The sequence below is a fragment of the Pseudophryne corroboree genome, chromosome 8 (assembly GCF_028390025.1).
Source record: "Pseudophryne corroboree isolate aPseCor3 chromosome 8, aPseCor3.hap2, whole genome shotgun sequence".
In the NCBI taxonomy this organism is placed as follows: domain Eukaryota; kingdom Metazoa; phylum Chordata; class Amphibia; order Anura; family Myobatrachidae; genus Pseudophryne; species Pseudophryne corroboree.
The window spans coordinates 416,658,672-416,685,742 of record NC_086451.1 but is presented as its reverse complement, the minus strand read 5'-3'; the positions used below and the strand labels follow the sequence as shown (position 1 = coordinate 416,685,742).

Genomic DNA, 27,071 nt, shown 5'->3' with positions numbered 1-27,071 from the left:
AGTGACCCGTTTATACCTGGGACAGTCTCTGGTTGGTAAAGTTGGCGTCTATGCATGCAGAATACACAACACACACACACACACAAACACACACACACACACACACACACACACACACACACACACACACACACACACACACACACACACACACATTGGTTCTAATCCTGCAACACGTAACTGACCTGTCTCCCCCAGAGGGAAATTGCGTATGGAAGGTCTCTGCACCAGAAACCGCTGCGATCCCACCACAAACACCTTATAAAGCGTGGCACTGTGGTTAATGAAGCTCTGTAGGAGGCAGGGAGGAGTCACTTCCTTTAGGCCCTGATCATTAAATATCAGGGACATCTGCAATATAAGAAGGCGCTGGTTATAAAGAGCACTGGAAAGAACTGGCCAAGGCAACCTCAATGCCAGAAGCTGCTGAAAGAGCCATTTAATCTATAATTCAAACTTAAAAGAATTAATAACAGTGTTCACAACATAGGGTTTTGTTTACTGAGGTTGTAACGCATTAGTTGTTGTCTTCTACCCCTCCACCCCCACGCATCCACCATTAGCAACACATCTGCAACGCTCCCATAACATGAACCATCTTGATGTGTCCTCATAGCCAACCCCAATCACCACCCAGGAACGCCAAATACATAGTCAACGTGCGTCTTTGTGCGTGCCACTGAAATAGCAACTGTGACTCTATACAACAAACACAATAAGGACACATGTACGGTGCGACTTAGACGCATGCACAGTAACAAAATCACACAACTACATCCAACAATAACATAGTGTGCAGCTTACAATCAGGCCTTAGTGTCTGTGGGGCCCATTTATCATTTAATATTTGCGGCTTGTTATACAATTGGAGGTTTTTTTTTTTTGGGGGGGGGGGGGGGGGGGGGTTAACTGTAAATCATGGGTCTTCAACCTGCGCCCTCCAACTACCCACCCAGCATGTCCTGTCTCCATTTTAGCATACCTTAATATCAAAACTGTGTCAGGGCATGCTGGGATTTGTAGTTCCACAGCAGCTGGATGGCCGCAGGTTGAAGACTCATGCTGTAAATGTTTAGTATCACTACCATCACAGAAGGATCCGTCCATTCCTGCCGGCAGACGCGGCCCCTATAGCTTTCTATGGGGAATGTGATGCTGTGAGATTTACCAAGCTTCAGAATGCAAAACATTCCAGAGATTGGCCCCCGCAGCTACCGCTAGTGGAAGATAGCATTAGCGGGTAAAGGGTTCCCTTGAAGTTGCTCGAAGTGAAGATTTATTCCCAAAGTGATTGACAGTGGTGGCTAAAACGCAGGCGCGTTGTGATCGTTTCGAGGCATTTCTCAGCCTACATCTGCGATCCTGTGTACAGAAAACACGGTACCAGCGTCTCGGTTCCCACGGCCATTATGCCATAGGGTTAATCAGATGGTTACTATAGAAGGAATTGTGACCGCCACTGCCTGCTTGTACACATTTGCTTGGATATACGTAGCTGCCGATGGGGTGTCGCAACAGATTTACAGGCGGCTGCAGCTTTAGCATATTTTTATACTTTTGCTTCATACAGGATCGCAGCTGCAAATGCATTACATACATCTCTGAGACAGGCCCTTTAACTGAACGTTACACAATAGATAATAATCCACTCATACTCAATTAATTTTTAACTGACTGCAAAGCTGGGATGAATCACCTACAACATAACCTGGCATAACTCACATCCTAAAACAATGACTTTACTTTGTCTTTACATCCTCGCCAAGCCTATTCCATAATAGATATTGTGTTTGCAGACTGACAGTGTACACATTACATCAGATGCTGTAATTCAGGAAGCTTTTATGCATCCCGCTATATAGTCTGGCTGTGCAGCCACCACTTAGCATTGAGCGTTACTACATCCTGGTATATTATCTGGCTGTGCAGCCAACTACTGGCACTGAGCGTTGCTACGTCCCAGTATATTATCTGTCTGTGCAGTCACCGCCTGTCACTGAGCATTGCTACATCCCTGTATATTATATGACTGCAACCACAGCCTAGCCTGTGTGTTGCTACATCCTGGTATATTATCTGGCTTGGCAGACACCTACTGGCACAGAGCGCTGCTATATCCTGGTATATTACAGATGGGTCCACCATTATCTTGACTAGTTTTCTGTGCCTAGTCACAACATGACTTATTAGCATAAACCCTTCATCTATTGTTCTCAACTACAATACAATACAGAGAACAATACAGCAGGGGATTAAGTCATTAAAGGAGGGGATTAAGTCCGCCTGGCCAGTCTCAGTTAATCCTATTAAAGGTCAAGATAAATGTGGACCCATCTGTATGTGACTGTGCAGCCACGTGTTGCTACATCCCGGTATATTATCTGACTGTGCAGCCACTGCCTGGCACTGAGTGTTTCTATATCCCGGTATATTATCTGGCTGTGCAGCCACCTAATGGCACTGAGCATTGCAACATCCCGGTATATTATCTGACTGTGCAACTACCACCTGGTACTGAGCGTTGCTACATCCCGGTATATTATCTGACTGTGCAACTACCACCTGGTACTGAGCGTTGCTACATCCTGGTATATTATATGGCTGTGCAGCCACCACCTGGCACTGAGCGTTGCTACATCCTGGTATATTATCTGGCTGTGCAGCCACCACCTGGCACTGAGCGTTGCTACATCCTGGTATATTATCTGGTTGTGCAGCCACCACCTTGCACAGAGCATTGCTACATCCCGGTATATTATCTGGTTGTGCAGCAACCACCTGGCACTGAGCGTTGCTACATCCTGGTATATTGAATAGTGAAGCAAAGCGAGTCACCAAGCCCGAAGCATGGCAAACGTGCAATGGAGCCAAAATAACACAGAAAAAACTAGAGTTGGGGGGAAAAAACAAAACGCTGTAAAAGCATCAAACAACTTCCACCCCATAGGCAAACGCAGGGGGTGTTTCCGGTTGCCCGACACCCCCCTCCCCACCCCCTCCCACCTTTGGCAAGTGGCTAAAATTATGACAACAATAACAACAGTATATAATACTAATACTAGAACCACATCATGCAGTTTAAGGGACAGAGCAGAGCTGCTGCACATGCCAAGTGACAGCAGCTTCTTCTACCAAGTTTGGTGTGTGTGTGTGTGTGTGTGTGTGTGTGTGTGTGTGTGTGTGTGTGTGTGTGTGTGTGTGTGTGTGTGTGTGTGTGTGTGTGTAGGAGCCTTACCATGAGGTAGGAGAATGTGTGCTTAGGAAGTGCAGTACTGATTCTTTTATGTTTGTGTATTTATTTATTTATTTATTATGGTATGTTTAACCTTTTCTTGACCACTTATTTATATATTTTAAATGTTTGATACATCCTATACTAGAGACAATCTAATCTATAGTGTTAAATATTAATATTGTATTCCATAGTATCCAGTGTATAAAAAGACATATGTTTACTTAAAAGCCAGGGTCATTACTAGGATCTTCTACCGCTACCACAGACTCCCGGACTTGCTCCAATGTTCCACAGAGTGGCTGACTGTGGATTGAATTTGGAAACCCCATATAGAAATCCTGTGTTTGCCACTGCGCCCTCACCTGACAACACATCCAGGTCCTGTCCACAATGAGAATATGGACGGAGGAGGCCTACAGGCCTCCTCCTCTTTTAAAATGCCCCTGCTTCCATCCCAATTTTAGCAGCTGAAGTCCCAATTTCAGGGACTTTCAGTGTGTGCGGCAATAACATGGTGAAATGCATTATTGCTTTATGGTGAAGAGATGACTTCTAGTACTTACAGTATACAGTTCTGTTCTGTTAGTGGCGCTTTTCTTTTCTAATACATTGTTTATATGCAAAATGTGAAATAAACACAATATAAAACATATCACAATACAAACCTCATGCGAGCTCGGCCCATGAGCCACTTGGGTTTTGCAAACTGCAAGAAAGAAAATGGCATATTATTATTATTTATAGGCTGTATGTACATGCCAGTATCTCATATAATAAAAAGCTAACACTGTGCCCCACCTCTATGGGGGGATGCAAGTGTTTTGCGCACACAGCCGGCATCGCTGACATTACTGTTATGTTGTTCTGTCATTTTGATGGGCTGGTAACTTGTTTATACTAATTCTGTATCTCCGAACAACTCCATAGCACCACTTGTCATGTTTCCTAGGCTTTAATCGGTAATCGGGATGCCGTTGGTCATGTGACAGAACCCCAACACCACCCGGGAGACCGGTTGCGGAATACCGACAGCCGACATTCCGAAGGTGAGAATTGGGATTATACTTAGGGTTAGGGCCCGGGTGGGGCGTTAGGAGAGGCTGGCTGGGCAGTGGGACAGGGTGCCATCAGCCCCCCGGGCCAGTGCAATGTAAGTGTTGCAGGGCCGCCTGACCGCGGAGGCAGGCAGAAGACGCTCCTGCTCCCCCTGGCCACTGCTCAGCTAGAGACAGATATAGAGTAGCACAGGTACGAGATTTTTGGTAAACTCACACCTAATTGAATGTATATACAATTATACAGTAGCGGATCTTGCTACGGGCACGCAGGATTTTTGTCCGGGGCGCTGCCTTCTGGAGGGAGCCGCCGCCGTCCAGAGGGAGCCGCCGCCGTCCAGAGGGCGCCACCACCGTGGCAAGATCAGCTACTGGTGGTGCCCCCCGGTGCTGTGCGGTGCGCGATGACGGCATTGCATACCGCACGGCATTGTGGGACCAGCACATAGACACTAGGGGTCATAATATTGACCTCTGGTGTCTATGCTGTGCTATGGGAGAGACGTCATGACGTCTCTCCCATAGATCCGAGGAGCGGCGCCGGTGGCCGTGGACGGAGGACAGCAGCGGTCAGGAAGCAGGAGCGGGGATTGTGAGTATTTTTTTATTTTTTGGGGTGATTGGTGCTACTGGGGACACAGTATTGGGGGCACAGTACAGGGGGCACAGTACTTGGGGCACAACTGCTGAGCGCACAGCTACAGGGGGCATAACTGACCATGCCCCTTCGCCGAAACCACGCCCCTATTTTTTCGCCCTGGGCGCCAAAAGGCTTAGATCCGGCCCTGAGTAGATAGGTACTGCCCGTTATTTCATTAGCTATTTAACCACACCCATATTACACAAACCACACCCCCAACATTATTGTCATGCACATTTTTGCATTGCATTCCCTGTGAAAATCTGGGCCACTTGCTTGAGTCTGCCCCCCAGGCTGAAAGTTGCCAACCAGTCCCTGGGGTTTAGGCACCAGGAGGGGGGTGTTAGCCCTAAACGCCAACCCCCCCTCCCCAAAAGTTAGCCCTGGCCGCCACTCTCAGGAAGGTTAGGGCAGGGAAGGGGGGGGGGGAGGTATTATTTACCACCTCCGTCATCGGGATCTTCATTGTTGGGATGCCGCTGTTGGTCATGTGACCGCCAGCATACCGCACCCCTTTAATATTCTATGTGCAAATGCACAGTACTTTTCCCGGGGAATATTTAACTATCTGTATTATTTTGCATTTATGAAATCTGCACAGTACCTTGCCCACTGGCTTCTAAACTGGATGGAATTGCCAGTATTTTCCAACAAGCATAGGAACTGGAGAACCGAAAGCATACAGAGGCCGTATTATGCTGATGCTGTATTGTGTCACATTCAGGGCATATTGTTCTGTCTGACATGTGATCTACAGTATATAAAGATGCACCTGCCGGGCAACAAATAAAGCCCTAGGAACACAAATAATAGCCGTCCACCCACGGAGGCAGGTGATGTAATCCTCAGTGCACACACACACAGTAACACACCTCTAGAACTTTGCTCTCAGTCAGTGTTACACAGCTCCCCACCCCTCACCTGCGATAAGGAGCTATTACCAGGGATGGGGCTGCCACCTCCTTGTGCCCACAGACAGGTGACTGTACACACTCACATGGTAGGCTAGAGGGCCTCTCTGAGGATCACTATTGTGACAAAGGACACAGGGCTGCCAGAAATGATTCTACATCAATGTTTAAATAAACAGTTTGGTGCTTAAAATTATCTTGAAGTTTCCTACTTCTTGCTTATATATATATATATATATATATATATATATGTGTGTAAAAAATTTATTTTATTTATGGCACACTGACATTCCCTGTGTCTACTAGTGTTGAACTGGTTCCTGACCACTTTTATCTTCATCCGTACGGATTAAAGGAGATGAGCATTACAGTAGCACAGTTTTTGCTTCATAAAATGCATTTTTTCCAGTGGCACTGTTGTTTTCCCTGATTACATATCTGAGGTACTGGCGTATCTATAATGGGTGCAGTGTGTGCTGTGCACACGGGCCCCTGAGTACAGAGGGGGCCCACACCGCACCCATTTCTTCTATACTTACCTTTCCGGCATCCATCGGTGACTGTGTGTGCCGTCACCGCCGCTGCTAGCGCACTGAGTGCTAGAGACTCTGGCACAGTGCCAGAGTCCATATCGCATGCGCAGGACTACGGAAAGATGGCGGGGCGGCCAATTTTTCGGAGTCCTGCGCATGCGCTGTAGACTCTGGTACTGTGCCAGAGTCTCAGCGCTGACAGTGGCGGTGACTGCTACAGGAGAGGAGGGGGCCCACACATGGAGTCTGCACACGGGTCCCCTCCTCTCTAGAAACGCCGCTGATCTGAGGGTAAATAGCAAAAAAAACTAGGCCACTTGGGAACATAGATATATTAATACTCACAGAGTTTTTCATTGATTTGTAAACCTACACCCTAAATCTATTTGACGCTGAAGCGGCGCCAAGAATCTTTGAATCAGGCCCTTTGTACTACAGTGAAAACTTTCATGTTCATACACTATATGGGGGTTACATATTATTTAACGGCGGGCGGGATGCCGGCTGTCAAGATCCCGACATCGGCATCCCACCGGCCAGAATGCCGGCAGCGGGGCTAGCGCTAAGAGTCCCCTTGCGGGCTCGCTGTGCTCTCCACGCTGCGGGCTCGGTGGCTCACTGCGCTCGCCACAGGGTCTATTCTCACTCTATAGTTTGCCATGGAATAGGCCCTGTGTGCCGGGATTCCGGCGTCGGTATCCTGACGGCCCGGGATCCCGAGAGCTGGCAAATTGATTGCATCCCACATGTTCATATAACAGTGTGTAGGTCAGATACTGTATCCTTACTGATCCTTACTGATGGGGAAGGTGAGATGGGCTCTGACCAGTGATACCACATCACTACGTTTGGTCTTCAGCTCCACACATGGAGGGGAGAACACACTGACCCCTGTAGGATACAAAAGATAAGGCAATTAGTGATTCATGATTATCATGCCTGGGTTCTTCCAATGGCCACCTTGCACTGCTGCCCCAGCTCGCCGACCTGGCATGAAGGATTGCGCTACATATGCCCTGGCTCAATGATCTTCCATCTTGTGTAGCCCCACAGATGACATGATTTAAGAGATGAGCACATTTTTTTAAATGGCTTAGAATGTGTTGAGGTTTGGTCAGTTTTGGGGCATTGAATTGACTAGCAAACATAAATGCAGTCACATCACTTATAATTGGTTAGTTGAATTGGAATTGTTAATAAAAATGTACTAGTTTAAATTTTGGCTTTGGACACCAATATCTCAAAAAATAAAGAAAAGAAAAAAACTACAAAACTTTGTTTATCAAATTTAGGCCCACATTTATCAAACCTTGGAGAGTGATAAATGACCAGCCAACCAGCTGCTAACTGTCATTTTTCAAACCCAGCCTGTAACACGGAAGTTAGGAGCTGATTGATTGGCACTTTATCATCGTGCTATTTATCACTCTCCAAGGCTTGATAAATGGGGGCCTTAGACCATAAACTTTTTTTTTTTTTTTATACTTAGAAATTATTAAAACTCTGTTCAAACAGGAATAATGGAAATGTGGATTAATTTGGTAAAACTACAATTACTGTTTCAATATAGCAATTAATAGCTGCTGCTGCTGCTGCTGCAATTGTGACTGTTCTCCTGACCTTGGTTGAGGGTCTCCAGGCTGCGTAGCAGGTGGTAGGACTGGAAGCGGTCAAGCAGTGTATGAAGAGCAGGTAAGGGATCCAGGAGGATGGTATAGGGGTGTGTGTCCAGATAGACCTATGAAACCCAAACAATTATTGGTACTGCAAAGGGCTTTTTTTTATATTAGGGGGGAGATAAAGCAGCAGTTGTTACTGAAGAAGCATCAGTAGACAAGTAAGGGTGGAAGGCATAACTAGATGAGTAAGACTAGCTGGCCTCACTTGGCAAATAAGGGCAGCAGGCATTAGTACATAAGTAACTATAGCAGGCATCACAAGGCAAGGAAGGGCAGCAGGCAATAATAGTTGATAATAGCATGCAACTAGATAAGTAAGGACAGAAGGCATAACAAGATGAGTAAGAATAACTGGCATCACTGGGCAAGTAAGGCTAGCAGGCATTATTACATAAATAACAATGGCAGGCATCACAAGGCAAGTAAGAGGTACAGACCGTACTAGTTGACAGGCATCACTAGACAAGTAAGGGCATTACTAGAATGTGTAAGAACAATAAACCATCATACATAAGTAAGGGGTATCACTAGAAAGGGTAAAGCTTTAGGCAACTGGACGAAGAAAGCAGCAGGTGTTACAGCAAGAATTACTACTCATTTAAAGATAACAGGCCTTACTAGATGTGCAAGACTGCAACATTGGACAAACAAGAGCATACAACACTAGATAAAAAGAGCAGCAGGCAACATTAGATAAACATGAGCAGCAGGCAACACTAGACAAATAAAAACAGCATGCAATTCTGGATAAGCAAGAGCAGCAGGGAACACCAGATAAACATGAGCAGCAGGCAACACTAGATAAATAAAAGTAGCGGGCAACATTAGATAAACAAGAGCAGCAGGCAACACTAGACAAACATGAGCAGCAGGCAACACTGAACAAACAAGAGCAGCAGACAACACTAGACAAACAAGAGCAGCAGGCAACACTAGACAAACATGAGCAGCAGGCAACACTGAACAAACAAGAGCAGCAGACAACACTAGACAAACAAGAGCAGCAGGCAGCACCAGATAAACATGAGCAGCAGGCAACACTAGATAAATAAAAGTAGCGGGCAACACTAGATAATCAAGATCATCCTGCAACACTAGACAAACATTAGCAGCAGGCAACACTAAACAAATAATAGCAGCAAGCAATAACAGACAAACAAGAGCAGCAAAAACACCAGACAAATAAAAACAACAGGCAGCACTAGATAAACAAGATCAGCAGACAACACCAGATAAACATGAGTAGCATGCAACATTAGATAAATAAAAGTAGCAGGCAACACTAGATAAACTAGATCAGCAGGCAACACTTCATAAACAATAGCAGCAGGCAACACTAATCAAACATGAGCATCAGGCAACAATAGACAATCGAGCAGCAGACAACACTAGACAAACAAAAGCAGCAGGCAACACCAGACATACAAGAGCAGCCTACAACACTAGACAAACAAAAGCAGCAGGCAACACCAGACATACAAGAGCAGCCTACAACACTAGACAAACAAGAGCAGCAGGCAGCACTGGATAAACAAGGGCAGTGTGCAACACTAAGCAAACAAGAGCATTAGACAACACTATACAAACAATAACAGCATGCAATACTAGACAAACATGAGCAGCAAACTACACTAGACAAACGAGCAGCAAGCAACATTAGACAAACAAGCAGCATTTAACACCAGACAAACAAGAGCAGCAGGCAACACCAGATAAAAAAACAACAGCAGGCACCAATAGATAAACAAGAGCAGCAGGGAACGCCAGATAAACAAGAGCAGCAGGCACCACTAAGTAAACAAGAGCAGCATGCGACATAAGATTAACAAGAGCAGTAGGCAACACTAGACAAACAAAAACAGCAAACAACACTAGATAAACAAGAATAGCAGGCAACATTATATAAACAAGAGCAGCAGGCAACACTAGACAAACAAAAGCATTTAACACTATACATACAAACAAGTACGGCAAACAACACTACACAAATGAACAGCAGATAACCCTAGACAAGAACAGCAGATAACCCTAGACAAGAGCAGCAGGCAACACTAGACAAGAACAGCAGGCAACACTAGACAAACACGAACAGCAAACAGCACTATACAAATGAACAGCAGATAACACTAGAGAGGAGCAGCAGATAACACTAGACAAGAGCAGCAGATAACACTAGACAAGAGCAGCAGATAACACTAGAGAGGAGCAGCAGATAACACTAGACAAGAGCAGCAGATAACACTAGACAAGAGCAGCAGATAACACTGGACAAGAGCTGCAGGCAACACTAGACAAATGAGCATCAGATAACAAATATACAGACAATGGGGAGAAGAAGGAGAGGGGAGAAAATTGGTTGTCACCGATGGGAATATAAGGATATAAAAGCCCTTGAGCATTATCATTACACTTAAGGCAGTGCCACACTGGACAACATGAACGATGAATGATATCGTTCATTATTTTCCCTTGAACTTCCCGGACTCCCGGATGAACGATAATGAACGAGATAGAGCGATTTCATGAACAACTGAATGATATGCACCGTGTTGTCTATGATATAACCAGAATTGAATGTTTGGGCAGACAATAGACTACCTCGTTGATGACCCTCGGAGCACGCATCGGTCATCATTTGTACTGGCACACTGGGCGATATTTTAAACTGTCACTCAGAAGGGTGAAAATTAGTGATATCGTTTAAAATATCATTCAGTGTGACACTACCTTCAGATTTTCTAACATAAAATGTTGCAACCCTTTTATATGTCATTCGTGTTTCTGTATTTTAATCATTTATTTGTTACAGTTTCTATTGTTCGACAAAGCCATTGTACTGAGAATGCCGCTGCAGTGTCCTAAGTCCCTTCTCGAGTAAAGGTGTGTACGTGATACATGCGTTTTAACATCTATTACACATTTATTTTTAAATTCAATATTTACACATTTAACATTACTGCAAGTGATTTACACACCACTAAGGTATACATAGAGAGAAGGAGAGTCAGTGGGGTGTGTCTGCTGAGTGTCCTGCGTTCCCCTGACTCACTGTGCAAGCACTATATAAACCCTTTACTGTATCTCTCCCTGCTGTGCCGCTGTGCTTGGTGAAGGTGTATATGTTACTATGTACCTGTTTTCCAAGGTCGCATTACTGGGAGGCGGTCGTTAGGTCGACAAGCATTAGGTCGACATACATTGGGTCGACCACTGAAGGTCGACATGCATTAGGTCGACATGGTCACTAGGTTGACATGGTCATTAGGCCGAAATGCAAAGGTCGACATGGATTTTTCTAAATGTTTTCCATTTTTTCACCTTTTCATACTTAACGATCCACGTGAACTACAATTGGGAACGGTAACCTGTGCCGAGCGCAGCGGCAGCGGAGCGAGGCACCTTGCCGAGGGGACACGGTGCACTAATTGGGTTCCCCGTCACTTTACGAAGAAAACAACACCAAAAACAGTCAAAAAACTTATGTCGACCCTTTTCCATGTCGACCTTGTACATGTCGACATAATGGCCATGTCGGCCTAATGCATGTCGACATTCAGTGGTCGACCCAATGTATGTCGACCTAATGAACCACACCTGCATTATTATATGATATCTAAAAACAGGGACTACAGCAAATTCAGGCGTCCTCCACATTTTGAGAAAATGTATATGTTCCCTTTCAATGTAGGATAGGTAGGGGCTACATATGTAAAACATGTGGGGCCAAATGTAATAGAGTGAGAGTTTCAGAAAGTGAGAGATTTGGTTTTAAAGTGGCAATCATTTGCACAACAAGATCAACCTTATCAACTCTCACTCTATTACATTTAGCCCATAGATTATACTTACTGAATAAATTTAAAGGGGTTTAAAGGTCCCTGGCCACAGCTGACCATGATTATTAGGTTTAGACATCGGTAATAAAGTCAGAGCATTGGATGTTACTAGTACTACAAGTTCTCCATCTATTTTCATGCTACTGTACCTGAAGCTTTTGGACGAGGTGGTGGGAAGTCAGGTCTTGACCAGCTTCCACCAGGAGGTCTGATAACTTGTGGATGATCAGATCAAATGGTCCTTGGCTATTGAGACATTTGGTGAGGTCAACCTGAAGAAGACATGACATAGTCTAAGGCCAGGAGGAACTTGTAGAATGGAAGGAGCTAATTTAAATTGGTCACAGTCAGTCCAGGCATTTTAACCATATTGTTTAATCATTGCACATAGTGGGACCAATCCTAAACCATCAAAACCCAGATGGATTGAATACAGTTGCTTGGAAATCCAGATTGACCGGGTATAATATAAGCAAGTCTAAGCCATCATCAATTGACCTAGTAATAGTAGGGCAAATTGGGGCATCTATGGGCAGTACGGATGGTGTAATGGTTAACATTACTGCCCCACAGCACTGAAGTCATGGGTTCTATTCCTACCTTGGCTCTATCTGAGCAGTTTAAAGGTAGTGGTGGCAGGGTGGGGGACCACTAAGCCAACAAGGACTCATAATAGTATGTTATGTGGGTTACAAGCTTCCTCCATCAGAAATTCTACGTATCAGCCTATTGGAAAAATCAATCACATTACATTTTTAGTGTCCAAGGCTCTTTTATTTCCATGAAAGACAAGTGCTAAATGAATATGGTCAGTTTACCAGTAGGAAGGCATTACCATCTCTTGTAAACATCTCTCAGTTATCTGTCATTCTTAAAATACGATAGTCATCACAGATCCTCTTTCTCTGTCTAGGTTCTAGTCGCACCCACGAGTAAAGGCGTAATAAGGACAAAGGCCTAGACGTGAGATTATCGCAGGGATCTCATAGAAAGAGTAAGAAATACCTGGACTTACCTCTGTTACATCATAGCCGTGATTCCTAGAAAACAAACACAAGAAACCAAATAATTAATCTCAAATTAGCATGACAGACGGGAAGAGTATTCTCTGACCTATCAAAATAAATAAAAGGGGGTGGGGTGTTTGTCACCCAATTATATTGTGCCTTGGGAGGGGCCTGACCACTAATCCACCCCTGATTGCCGGCTGCACTGCCCATTCCTCATTGGCTGACAGTGTGAATGTGTGACAGTGTCTAATTGTTTAAATTAATTTGTGCTCCACACAAGGTAACAAAATAGGTCAGTGGTTCTCAAACTCGGCCCTCAGAACCCCCAAACTGCTCATTTTCCAGGTCACCTGGCAGGTGTACAGGTATACTCATTACTCACTGGAACATGTCAAAAGATCCACAGGTGGAGCCATTTATTTCACTTGTGATTCTATTAGGGGACATGGACAACGTGAACTGTTAGGGGTCCTGAGAACCAAGTTTGAGAACGTATGAAATAGGAGAAGGGGACAATTTAAGCATACCTCCCAACATGACCCTCTCCAGGAGGGACAGAATGCTCTGCTCCTGGACTTCCCTCTTAATGTATGATTGCCAGCACCTGTGCTGAAACACCTTTCCTATCCGTTAATCCGTTCAACACAGGTGCTGGTAATCATAAATGATGAAAAAAGTCCAGGAGCAGAGCATTGTGTCCCTCCTGGAGAGGGTCATGTTGGGAGGTATGATTTAAGGCCAAGGGTCACCTATGTGTTTGCCTTCTATTCACAGATGAACATTTGCATTACTTTACAGAACAAAAGTCTCTATACAGCACTGATCTGAAGTAAATGATAGTATGCATTTATAAAGCAAACAAACACCATTGGGAATCAATAGAGAAGTTCATCCATTAGATTAAAATGAGGGACACTAAAGAACAAATAGGGAATTAGAGTCTAAAATAGAACCCTGAACTTGTTAAGCAATTTAGAAATGTATGAATTTTAGCTTAGATCTGTTCTACTCCGTGTCGGGCGGAACTCGGACACATCTGTCTGTGTGTATGTTTCATGGCGTGGAATGGTCGGTGACACTGCGATTGCATGTAACCTCCATGACTTGTGGGCAGAGGTGGATCAAGAGAAGGGAGGGCCTGTGTGCAGCGTCAATGGCAGATTTTCGCAGTAGACTCTGGCACTCGTGCACTGCTCATGCACTGATCCCCAGGAAAATGGCGCATATGGCATTTTCCTGGAGATCAGCGCATGCGCAATACACAAGAGCCAGAGTCTACTGTGAAAATCTGCCGTCTGCACCATTTTCCTGGTGATTTCTCTTGTGTGCTTGCGCAGTTCTCCAGAAACATGGTCCCTGCTCCATATTTTCTTGTGATATCTTGTGTCATGTTCCCGTCATGATCTGCGGCACCGTCAGAAAGTTATATTTTGTAAATGGGTGCAGAGTGAGCGGTCTGGGCTCTGCACCATTACAGATAAGCCCATGGTGATGCGATTGTCATTGGAGTGTCATGAGAGGGTACATTGCGGGCATCTCTGAATCAGCCACCGCGTACCCAGTTACTAACATGGATGGGACAGTGCTGGGAAATTCATTTATTTTCCAGCATCAGGAAGGCATAGTGTAAGCAGCTGCCCACCGAGGTAACGCAAATAGCTGCCTCTTCCTGCTGAAGCCTCACCAGTGGCGTTAGTTCGTCCCAGTTGCCCGGAGGCAAGATAAATATTGGTGACCCCCCATATGGATATATGTATGCAGGCTTGGACTGGCCTACAGGGTACAGGGGAAACCATCGGTGGGCCCACCTCCTGCTCTAAGGATCAGTTTCCAGGCTGCACTTGAATTATACATATGTTAACATATACTGAATTATGGTGTATTTTCTACAGTGCATTGCTGGTACAATATCATGCATGCAGCAGCAGAATTTACTGTATATATTTATGAAGGGGCCCAGATGTTGCACTCTCTAATGGTTGGTCAAACCAATGAAGTGGCAGGCAACACCCCTTTGCAGACAGGCCACACCCCTAACACAGGCCCCTACCACGGCATTCCCAGATGAGCCCTACATGCCCCAGTCCGACACTGTATGTATGTATAGATATATAGATATAAGTGTCATAGCCAGGATTAGAACCCACAACCTATAACACTGGAAGCAGACACCTTACTGAGGAACTTTCACTGCAGCCACTGAAGGAGCAGGAGCTCTGCTGATGCATACATCTCTAGAGGGATCGCTATGTGTTCTCTGATCCTCTAAAGTACGTGATTGACCAGTGGTTCCTACTAGGGATTATCCCATTGATATCTGTTTTATGTGCAAGATTCGGGCTCTATTTGATGTACCTAAGGACAACTTTTTGGCTGGTGGAGTCTATTAATCATAATCACTCACCTTTCTTTCTATACCTTGTCTACCATTTGAAGTTTTAAAGCCCCACAAGGAAAAATACTGATGGAAGTATTGTCTGCTTTTTTTTTAAATAGTGCACCTATCTGATCTATTTTCCTTACGTCTGTTTATCACCTTACTGAGGAAGCCTGAGAATTCTAACTGTATGAAGTGACTTGTAATTGTCATAGAAGTAACTTCATATAGTTAGAATTCTCACACATCCTATACAGGAGCAAATATCTCCATCAGTAAGGTGCCTGGGCTGTCAATTAATTTAACTGAATGGTGTCGCTGAACACGGAACAGGAGGAGAGGTGCCCCCCTACAGAGCAAGAGCCCAGCGGCAGCATACTCAGTAGCGGATCTTGCCACGGGCAAGCAGGACTTTTGCCCGGGGCGCCGCCTTCCGGAGGGCGCCGGCGCCATCCGGAGGGCGCCTCACCATGGCAAGATCCGCTGCTGCGGTGGTGCCCCCCGCTGCCGCTGCCCGCTGTCCCGGGAAACTAGACGCTACGCGTCTAGTTTCCCTTCGTGGGCTGCCCGCTGTGAAGGGAAACTAGACGCCCTTCCTGGAGTGGACCTTAACTGTAATGATGTGCGGTGCGCGTTGACGTCATCGCGCACCGCACAGCAAAGGTCCTCTCCACGAAGGGAACTAGACGCTTAGCGTCTAGTTTTCCTTCGTGGAGAGGACCTTTGCTGTGCGGCGCGCGATGATGTCATCGCGCACCGCACATCCTACTACAGTACAGGGGGCGTAACTGACCACGCCCCCTGTATGAAGCCACGCCCCCGAATGCCACCCAGGTCGCAAGAAGCCCCGGAACCGGCCCTGAGCATACTCTGTTGTTGCCTCCCAGAGTTACGCCTCTGAGCCTCACTAGCCATTCATGCCCCGTCTGTGATACGTACATACAGCAGGCAGGAGGCAGAGGACAGTAACTAATATATTATCCATGGCCCAGCATAACAACCTGAAACCCAACCCCTGGGTACAAGGTTTACACATATTAATCACAATCTTTTGATAGCTTGTGGTGTGACTACAGGTCGCACCTATGGGAAATCTATAACTGGTTGTGTAAAACCAGCAACACACTAAGTGTCATTTATTTAGCACATCAGTGCACAAATACCATAAACAAGTATGATTCATGTTATCGTGCCCATCTGTGCGCCATCCTGCTCCTGTTCTCATACAAGATGTCACCAGGGCTGCCGTCAGAGATTGTGAGGCCAGGGACTGAGAAAAAAGGTATAGCACCCCCACCCCCGATCCACATAAAATACAGTGAAATCGCCACATCCACGTAAATAACACTGAAAAAGCCAGCTCCACATAAAAAATCTATATGTATATATTTATACTCTGCGCTACACAAACACACACATACACATTACACAGTAATACCCCTTCCAGACCGCCAGCTTGTAACCCGGGTTATTGCACATGAGCACGCATAACCTTGGTTGCTGTGTGGTCTGAAAGGGCACAGGGGAAATATCGGTTTCAAATCCTGCGTCTTTTTTGATCACTGGACGAACGCAGGCTGATTGAGAGGAAGCGGACGTTTGGGGGTGGTAACTGGCCGTTTTCTGGGAGTGTCAGGAAAAACGCAGTCGCTCCAAAGCATTTTTCATGTACAGTAATACTATATGTATGGTGTCATACAGTCACACACATGTACTACTATATATCTGTGTCACACACATGTACAGTACTCATACATATCTGTGTCACACACACATGTACAGTGCTACTCAGGGACGGATTAAGGCTGGTGGGCGCCCCGGGCAACGAACGTGTGGGGGCCCCCACCACTAAAAATGGCGTCAAAAAAACACCCCTCCCCCCCATGCGCGGGCGGGTCGCCGGGCACTCGCACACTTACATACATACACACTCACTCACACACAATGACTCACACACACATACTCACCCACATACGGAGCAGCAGCTTTACAGCAGCGCACGCTGGCGGCTCAGTCAGTGTCTCGCGGGGTAGTGAAGTGAAATCCCGCGAGACATTGACTGAGCCGCCGGCGTGCATTACTGAGTCACACGTTAGGGGCCCCCACAGACTGCATTTTAAATCGGAGCAGTCTCTGTCAGCAGCCGCCGAGGAGCTCCGTGTACACTCTGTACACGGAGCTCCTCGGCGGCTGCTGAGGGAGACTGCTCCGATTTATAAAGCAGTCTGTGGGGGCCCCGGGATCAGGGCCGGCGCTACCATTAGGCAGCTTTAGGCAGCTGCCTACAGCGCCGGCCGCTGGAGGGCGGTACTTAATCAGCAGCTCAACTATAAAATGAGGGATGAGCGGCGCCAATCCCCCCCCCCCCCCCCCCACTCCCCGCAACCCACAGCACCGTTTTTATTTCACATATTTCTGTTGGTTCCATCGGGGGTGCTTGAGCACAAGTGACAGCATTTAGGCAGCAGGCGGCCGCCCCTCGCTAGTAGCAGCCTCCAGTCCCGCCCCTCACCAGCTGCCGCGCACTATGGAGCCGGCGGCAGCAACAGGTGCAGTGACTCCCCGCCAGCAGCAGCGCTAACCCGGGCGGAAGATGCTGGAAACAGCGAGGAGCAGTAACCCCTCCACAGCATCATGGCCAGCGGTAAGATGCCGCCCCTTTGTTATGGTGGGGAACCCGGATTAATGGCTGCCTGAAGTCACACCCCGGGGGAAGTGTGCACTGGCTGGGGGAGGAGGGTGATTGGATTTATGTATGTACTGTATTTATGTATGGAAACAGTATGTGTATATATAGATGTATGGATGAATGTATATATGTGTGTATGTATGGAGGCAGTGTATGGATGTATATATGTGTGTATGTATGGAGGCAGTGTATGGATGTATATATGTGTGTATGTATGGAGGCAGTGTATGGATGTATATATGTGTATGTATGGAGGCAGTGTCTGTATGTGTATATATGTATGTATGTATGGAGGCAGTGTATGGATGTGTATATATATACATGTGTATGTATGGAGGCAGTGTATGGATGTGTCTATATGTATGTATGTATGGAGGCAGTGTATGGATGTGTGTATGGAGGCAGTGTATGGATGTGTATATGTGTGTATGTATGGAGGCAGTGTATGGATGTGTCTATATGTATGTATGTATGTATGGATGTATGTATGGAGGCAGTGTATGGATGTATATATGTGTGTATGTATGGAGGCAGTGTATGGATGTATGTATGGGAGATGCAGTGTATGGATACATGTATGTATGTGAGAGTCAGTGAATGTACAGTATGTATGTATGAAAGAGTCAGTGAATGTACAGTATGTATGTATGTATGTATGTATGTATGTATGTATGTAGTGTTCACTCTAGAATCCGGGCCGGGCAGGGCGCCGGTTCTAGAGGGGCACTAGCACGCGCCGTGAAAAGGGGGCGCAGCCATGCAAAATAGGGTGCGGGGTCATTGCGGGTAATAAAAGGGGGTGGCCGTCACTGTTGGGGGCGTGCCCAGCACCTACGGAGGTGCTGGGCTTCCCCCAAGCTCTCTCTCAGCATGAATGGATGCTGCGCGCATACGCGCGTCATCTTTACACGCTGTGAGGGCAGGAAGTGGGCGGCAGTTTTAGCAGGGCGCTGCAGAAAGGGCAGGGCGGGTTTTGCCCTTAAAAAATCGGGCAGAGTGCGGCGCCCTGCTAAAACTGCCTAACGTGAACACTATGTATGTGTGTGTGTATGGGAGAGGCAGTGTATGGATGTATGTATGGAGAGGCAGTATATGGATGTATGTATGAGAGAGGCAGTGTATGTATGTATGTATGAGAGAGGCAGTGTATGTATGTATGTATGTATGTATGTATGTATGTATGGGAGAGGCAGTGTATGTATGTATGTATGTATGTATGTATGTATGGGAGAGGCAGTGTATGTATGTGAGAGGCAGTGTATGGATGTATGTATGTATGAGAGGTAGTGTATGGATGTATGTATGAGGCAGTGTATGGATGTATGTATGGATATACTGTATGTATGAGAGGCAGTGTATGGATGTAATATGTATGTATGTATGTATGTATGTATGTATGAGAGACAGAATTAAATAGAAAGAGAGATGTGTGTGTGGCAGAAATAAAGGGAGATAGTATATGTGAAAAAGAGAGCGAGAATGAGACAGACAGAGAAAAAGTAGAGAGATGTGAAGGAATGGGAGAGACAGACTATGAATGTATATATGAGAGAGGCAGTGTATGGATATGTATGTATCTATGAGAGACGAATAGAAAGAGATAAGCAGCTGGGTAGGGTGCCAGGATCCGGGAAGGGGGTGCCACTGAGTCTACCCATCAAAAAATTAAAGATGTCTTTGAGAGATGCATCCTTGTTGTGCAGTCAGACAGCTGAGAAACGTAGAAGATGCCGCCTTTGCACTGTCACCTTAGTGTCTGGGAAAGTGAGTAATTGATGGTGTACGGGTGGGGGGTGGGGGTGGGGGGGGGGGGGGGGGGGGGGCAGTAGGCAGACATTTTGCCTAGGGTACCAAGAAACCTTGCACCGGCCCTGCCCGGGATGGCCGCCCTTGTCGCCCCTAGGATAATCCGGCTCTGGTGCTACTATATATCTGTGTCACACACACATGTACAGTACTACTACATATCTGTGTCACACACATGTACAGCACTACTACATATGTGTCACACACGTACAGTGCTACTACACATACAGTATGTGTCATATACATGTACAGTACTACTACATATCTGTGTCACATATACATGTACAGTACTACTATATATCTGTGTTATACACATGTATTGTACAGTACTACTACATATCTGTGTGACATACATGTACAGTACTCATACATATCTGTGTCACACACATGTACAGTGCTACAATATATCTGTGTCACACACACATGTACAGTACTACTACATATCTGTGTCACACACATGTACAGTACTCATACATATCTGTGTCACACACACATGTACAGTGCTACTCAGGGACGGATTAAGGCTGGTGGGCGCCCCGGGCAACGAACGTGTGGGGGCCCCCACCACTAAAAATGGCGTCAAAAAAACACCCCTCCCCCCCATGCGCGGGCGGGTCGCCGGGCACTCGCACACTTACATACATACACACTCACTCACACACAATGACTCACACACACATACTCACCCACATACGGAGCAGCAGCTTTACAGCAGCGCACGCTGGCGGCTCAGTCAGTGTCTCGCGGGGTAGTGAAGTGAAATCCCGCGAGACATTGACTGAGCCGCCGGCGTGCATTACTGAGTCACACGTTAGGGGCCCCCACAGACTGCATTTTAAATCGGAGCAGTCTCTGTCAGCAGCCGCCGAGGAGCTCCGTGTACACTCTGTACACGGAGCTCCTCGGCGGCTGCTGAGGGAGACTGCTCCGATTTATAAAGCAGTCTGTGGGGGCCCCGGGATCAGGGCCGGCGCTACCATTAGGCAGCTTTAGGCAGCTGCCTACAGCGCCGGCCGCTGGAGGGCGGTACTTAATCAGCAGCTCAACTATAAAATGAGGGATGAGCGGCGCCAATCCCCCCCCCCCCCCCACTCCCCACAACCCACAGCACCGTTTTTATTTCACATATTTCTGTTGGTTCCATCGGGGGTGCTTGAGCACAAGTGACAGCATTTAGGCAGCAGGCGGCCGCCCCTCGCTAGTAGAAGCCTCCAGTCCCGCCCCTCACCAGCTGCCGCGCACTATGGAGCCGGCGGCAGCAACAGGTGCAGTGACTCCCCGCCAGCAGCAGCGCTAACCCGGGCGGAAGATGCTGGAAACAGCGAGGAGCAGTAACCCCTCCACAGCATCATGGCCAGCGGTAAGATGCCGCCCCTTTGTTATGGTGGGGAACCCGGACTAATGGCTGCCTGAAGTCACACCCCGGGGGAAGTGTGCACTGGCTGGGGGAGGAGGGTGATTGGATTTATGTATGTACTGTATTTATGTATGGAAACAGTATGTGTATATATAGATGTATGGATGTATGGATGAATGTATATATGTGTGTATGTATGGAGGCAGTGTATGGATGTATATATGTGTGTATGTATGGAGGCAGTGTATGGATGTATATATGTGTGTATGTATGGAGGCAGTGTATGGATGTATATATGTGTATGTATGGAGGCAGTGTCTGTATGTGTATATATGTATGTATGGAGGCAGTGTATGGATGTGTATATATATACATGTGTATGTATGGAGGCAGTGTATGGATGTGTCTATATGTATGTATGTATGGAGGCAGTGTATGGATGTGTGTATGGAGGCAGTGTATGGATGTGTATATGTGTGTATGTATGGAGGCAGTGTATGGATGTGTCTATATGTATGTATGTATGGATGTATGTATGGAGGCAGTGTATGGATGTATATATGTGTGTATGTATGGAGGCAGTGTATGGATGTATGTATGGGAGATGCAGTGTATGGATACATGTATGTATGTGAGAGTCAGTGAATGTACAGTATGTATGTATGAAAGAGTCAGTGAATGTACAGTATGTATGTATGTATGTATGTATGTATGTATGTATGTAGTGTTCACTCTAGAATCCGGGCCGGGCAGGGTGCCGGTTCTAGAGGGGCACTAGCACGCGCCGTGAAAAGGGGGCGCAGCCATGCAAAATAGGGTGCGGGGTCATTGCGGGTAATAAAAGGGGGTGGCCGTCACTGTTGGGGGCGTGCCCAGCACCTACGGAGGTGCTGGGCTTCCCCCAAGCTCTCTCTCAGCATGAATGGATGCTGCGCGCATACGCGCGTCATCTTTACAAGCTGTGAGGGCAGGAAGTGGGCGGCAGTTTTAGCAGGGCGCCGCAGAAAGGGCAGGGCGGGTTTTGCCCTTAAAAAATCGGGCAGAGTGCGGCGCCCTGCTAAAACTGCCTAACGTGAACACTATGTATGTGTGTGTGTATGGGAGAGCAGTGTATGGATGTATGTATGGAGAGGCAGTATATGGATGTATGTATGAGAGAGGCAGTGTATGTATGTATGTATGTATGAGAGAGGCAGTGTATGTATGTATGTATGTATGTATGTATGTATGGGAGAGGCAGTGTATGTATGGATGTATGTATGTATGTATGTATGTATGTATGTATGGGAGAGGCAGTGTATGTATGTGAGAGGCAGTGTATGGATGTATGTATGTATGAGAGGTAGTGTATGGATGTATGTATGAGGCAGTGTATGGATGTATGTATGGATATACTGTATGTATGAGAGGCAGTGTATGGATGTAATATGTATGTATGTATGTATGTATGTATGTATGTATGAGAGACAGAATTAAATAGAAAGAGAGATGTGTGTGTGGCAGAAATAAAGGGAGATAGTAGTATATGTGAAAAAGAGAGCGAGAATGAGACAGACAGAGAAAAAGTAGAGAGATGTGAAGGAATGGGAGAGACAGACTATGAATGTATATATGAGAGAGGCAGTGTATGGATATGTATGTATCTATGAGAGACGAATAGAAAGAGATAAGCAGCTGGGTAGGGTGCCAGGATCCGGGAAGGGGGTGCCACTGAGTCTACCCATCAAAAAATTAAAGATGTCTTTGAGAGATGCATCCTTGTTGTGCAGTCAGACAGCTGAGAAACGTAGAAGACGCCGCCTTTGCACTGTCACCTTAGTGTCTGGGAAAGTGAGTAATTGATGGTGTACGGGTGGGGGGTGGGGGGGGGGGGGGGGGCAGTAGGCAGACATTTTGCCTAGGGTACCAAGAAACCTTGCACCGGCCCTGCCCGGGATGGCCGCCCTTGTCGCCCCTAGGATAATCCGGCTCTGGTGCTACACTGCTACTATATATCTGTGTCACACACACATGTACAGTACTACTACATATCTGTGTCACACACATGTACAGCACTACTACATATGTGTCACACACGTACAGTGCTACTACACATACAGTATGTGTCATATACATGTACAGTACTACTACATATCTGTGTCACATATACATGTACAGTACTACTATATATCTGTGTTATACACATGTACAGTACTACTACATATCTGTGTGACATACATGTACAGTACTCATACATATCTGTGTCACACACATGTACAGTGCTACAATATATCTGTGTCACACACACATGTACAGTACTACTACATATCTGTGTCACACACATGTACAGTATTACTACATATATGTGTCACACATATGTACAGTGCTACTACACATACAGTACGTGTCATATACATGTACAGTACTACTACATATCTGTGTCACACACACATGTACAGTACTACTGCATATCTGTGTCACACACATGTACAGTACTACTTCATATCTGTGTCACACACATATGTACAGTACTACTTCACATCTGTGTCACACACATGTACAGTACTACTACTACATATCTGTGTCACATACACATGTACAGCGCTAATATATATCTGTGTCATACACATGTACAGAACTACCACATATCTGTGTCACACACATGTACAGTACTACTACATATATATGTGTCACACACACACACACACACACACACACACACACGTACAATACTACTACATATATCTGTCACACACATGTGCAATACTACTACATATCTGCGTCAGATACATGTACAGTACAACTACATATCTGTGTCACATACACATGTACAGTGCTAATATATATCTGTACAATACACATGTTGTACAGTACTACCACATATCTGTGTCACGCACATGTACAGTACTACTACATATATGTGTTACATACACATGTACAGTACTACTGCATATCTGTGTCATCCACATGTACAGTACTGCTACATATCTGTGTCACATACACATGTACAATACTACTACGTATGTGTCTCAGACACATGTACAATACTACTACATAATATATCTGTGTCACACCCATGTACAGTACTACTACATATCTGTGTCACACACACATGTGCAATACTACTACATATAAGTGTCACACACACATATACAGTGCAACTACATGTCTGTGTCACACGTGTACAGTACAGTAATACATTATATACTGTGTAATACCTAAATACACAGATGTACAGCAATACTATATGTACAGTGTCATACAGTCACACACATGTACAGTAATACAGTATATACTGTGTAATGCGAAACATACAGATGTACAGTACTACTGTATACACAGTGTGAGACGGAAGCAGACATGTGTATAATAATGCCATATACAGCAAACAATAAAACAACATATAGACTGTTGTACAATCATGTCTATGTACAGTAATACTATACATTCAGTATATACTGTGTGTGACACAGAAACATACATGCAGGTAGTTGTATACCTATAAACTGCCTCCTACCCTGTAATATACGGGCACACCCATGGATACCACATCTGCCTGTACATATAGCAATAAGCTGAGAGTGCCATACACCTGTAATGAGAGACACTTACCTGCATAGATCCTCAAACACATGGAAATTCAGTTTTCTTTTCTTTTTCTCATTCAAACAGACGCCAATCCTCTTCCTGGTCTGCAGTGCCGGCATGATCACTGTGCCTGCTACCAGTCCCTATACTGGAAACCAGTCTGCTCAGTTAGCACCAGCCAGCTCCAGTCACCTTTGACCTTCTAACATCATTCCGCCTGTCCTGAGCAGGATGGTTCTCGCAGTGGATGACGAGGGCTAGAGCTGGGCACAATGCACACACTTTGGGCGGTATCAGCTGATTGCCATAAATATTGATTAGGTAACAGTAACCAGGGATATGTGTGTGACACTCCTTGTGGTGACAGCCACTGTAAGGACTGAGCTAGGGGGTAATGACCTGAGATGGGGCGGGAAGCCTGTTGTATGTATACACTGTGTAATGTGTCTACTAGCGGTATAAGCTGAACTTACTGTATAACAACAACAAGTTACTGTGTAGTCCAGACATAAGCTATAGCTTGCAATAGTACTTTGTAGGGAAATGTGGCACTTGTTACCCTGGGAAACCCTTGTCTGTCTCCTAGCAGCCTGCTGAGTTACTGGGATGTACTTATTATCCCAGCGGTCTGGATCCCAGCGGTCAGAGGTGGTCATTCCTAGCAGTTTTTAGCAGCCGTGCAAACGCTATGCCGCCTCCCACTGGGAGTGTATTTTAGCAGAAGTGCGAACGAAAGGATCGCAGAGCGGCTACAAAAAAAATTTGTGCAGTTTCAGGGTAACTTCAGACCTACTCAGCGCTTGCGATGACTGCAGACTGTTCAGTTCCTGTTTTTTTACGTCACAAACACGCCCTGCGTTCGCCCAGCCACACCTGCGTTTTTCCTGGCACGCCTGCGTTTTTCCGAACACTCCCTGAAAACGGTCAGTTGACACCCAGAAACGCCCACTTCATGTCAATCATTCTGCGGCCACCAGTGCGACTGAAAAGCTTCGCTAGACCTTGTGTAAAAATACATCGGCCGTTGTGAAAGTACGTCGTACGTGCGCACTGCGTTGCATACGTATGCGCAGAAGTGCCTTTTTTTTGCATCATCGCAGCGCAGCGAACATTTTTAGCTAGCGATCAACTCGGAATGACCACCAGAATACCGACGCCGGGATCCCGACCACTGAGAATGCTGACAGCTGCGCCAGGGCTATTCCCACTCGTGGGAGTCCACGACCCCGGCAACCCTTGCCCCGCTGCCGGCATTCCGACGGCCGGGATCCTGATGTCGGTATTCTGACCTCTGGGATCCCGGCTGCCCGGGATTCCATCCCCAGCCCAAATTACTATATAAAGCTACCTACACTACCGGAGACATCTGCTGTGATCTCTCCATTGCACATCTGGGGGATACTAAATATCTGCAGGTACCCCCCCCCCCCCCCCCCCCCCAATAAAAAAAAAATTCCCATACGTATTTCATGATAAAAAGGCCCCCTACGGGATTTAAACAGTGGATGTCACAAAGATAATATGCCAGTTAATCAACACTGAATTATACACTGGGCCCTATAGTAGGTCTGATTTATGGGGTGGATTATTTTATTTTATTAGCTTTTTTAAGTTAGCGAATGTGTATATCGCATGTAATATTAATAATAATTATTATTTTATTTATATAGCAATCTTTTCCAACTGGACTCAAGGCGGATGCAAACAAATCTTGACATGCACGGTATTTTCCACCGCCTCCCCCTACCCCCATCGCCCTTATCACCTGGCAGCCCCCGCTCTGACTGCTTTTGGATAATTCAGAGCTGGGGCAGAGGGTGAGAGATTCCCCTCTGGGATGGGCCATTTCCTCTGAGAGCCTGGCGGATTTCTCCAGTCACATGACAACTTTCTCTGATAGTTTTGCAGCTCTTTCGGCTATACTTTCTGTGTTGCAGGATTTAACCTAGTGCCTAATTCAGACCTGATCGCTGTTGTGCGAATCTGCAAGGCGGCCAATTATCGAACGACTGCACATACGTACGGATCGTAATGTGCAGGCGCAAGGCCAAACTGCGAGCAAATCCTGCGTCTTTTTTGATCACTAGACGAACACAGGCTGATTGACAGGAAGAGGATGTTTGTGGGTGGTAACTGTCTGTTTTCTGGACTGCACAGACTGGAAAAATCATTCGATGGTGAGTGAGTTGCAAATGGATTTGTAGCTGACCAGCGTTTGTAAAGCTTTTCGCACGGCATACGCACAGAAGTTTTTCACTCTGTCTGGTCGGCGACTATCCGATTGCAAACCTCTGCAAATTCACAGAGGAGCAATCAGGTCTGAATTAGGCCCCTCATTTCTCTCAGGCTCTCTCCTCAGGCAGGTGTAGACTCCAT

General features: G+C 46.1%; 1 protein-coding gene across 1 annotated transcript in view; it reads right to left on the bottom strand.

The window, feature by feature from the left end:
- LOC134949392 (inositol-tetrakisphosphate 1-kinase-like) overlaps nt 1-24,978 on the bottom strand; it is a 50,298-nt gene extending 25,320 nt beyond the window's left edge. The window contains exons 1-7 of the mRNA XM_063937935.1: nt 24,720-24,978; nt 12,905-12,929; nt 12,039-12,161; nt 7,995-8,112; nt 7,173-7,265; nt 3,901-3,941; nt 186-351 (exon numbers count right to left, since the gene is read on the bottom strand). Coding sequence (XP_063794005.1) covers nt 186-351; nt 3,901-3,941; nt 7,173-7,265; nt 7,995-8,112; nt 12,039-12,161; nt 12,905-12,929; nt 24,720-24,814 — 661 coding nt within the window. The 5' untranslated portion in view covers nt 24,815-24,978. The remainder of the gene's footprint in view (nt 1-185; nt 352-3,900; nt 3,942-7,172; nt 7,266-7,994; nt 8,113-12,038; nt 12,162-12,904; nt 12,930-24,719) is intronic.
- Nucleotides 24,979-27,071: the final 2,093 nt, after the last annotated feature.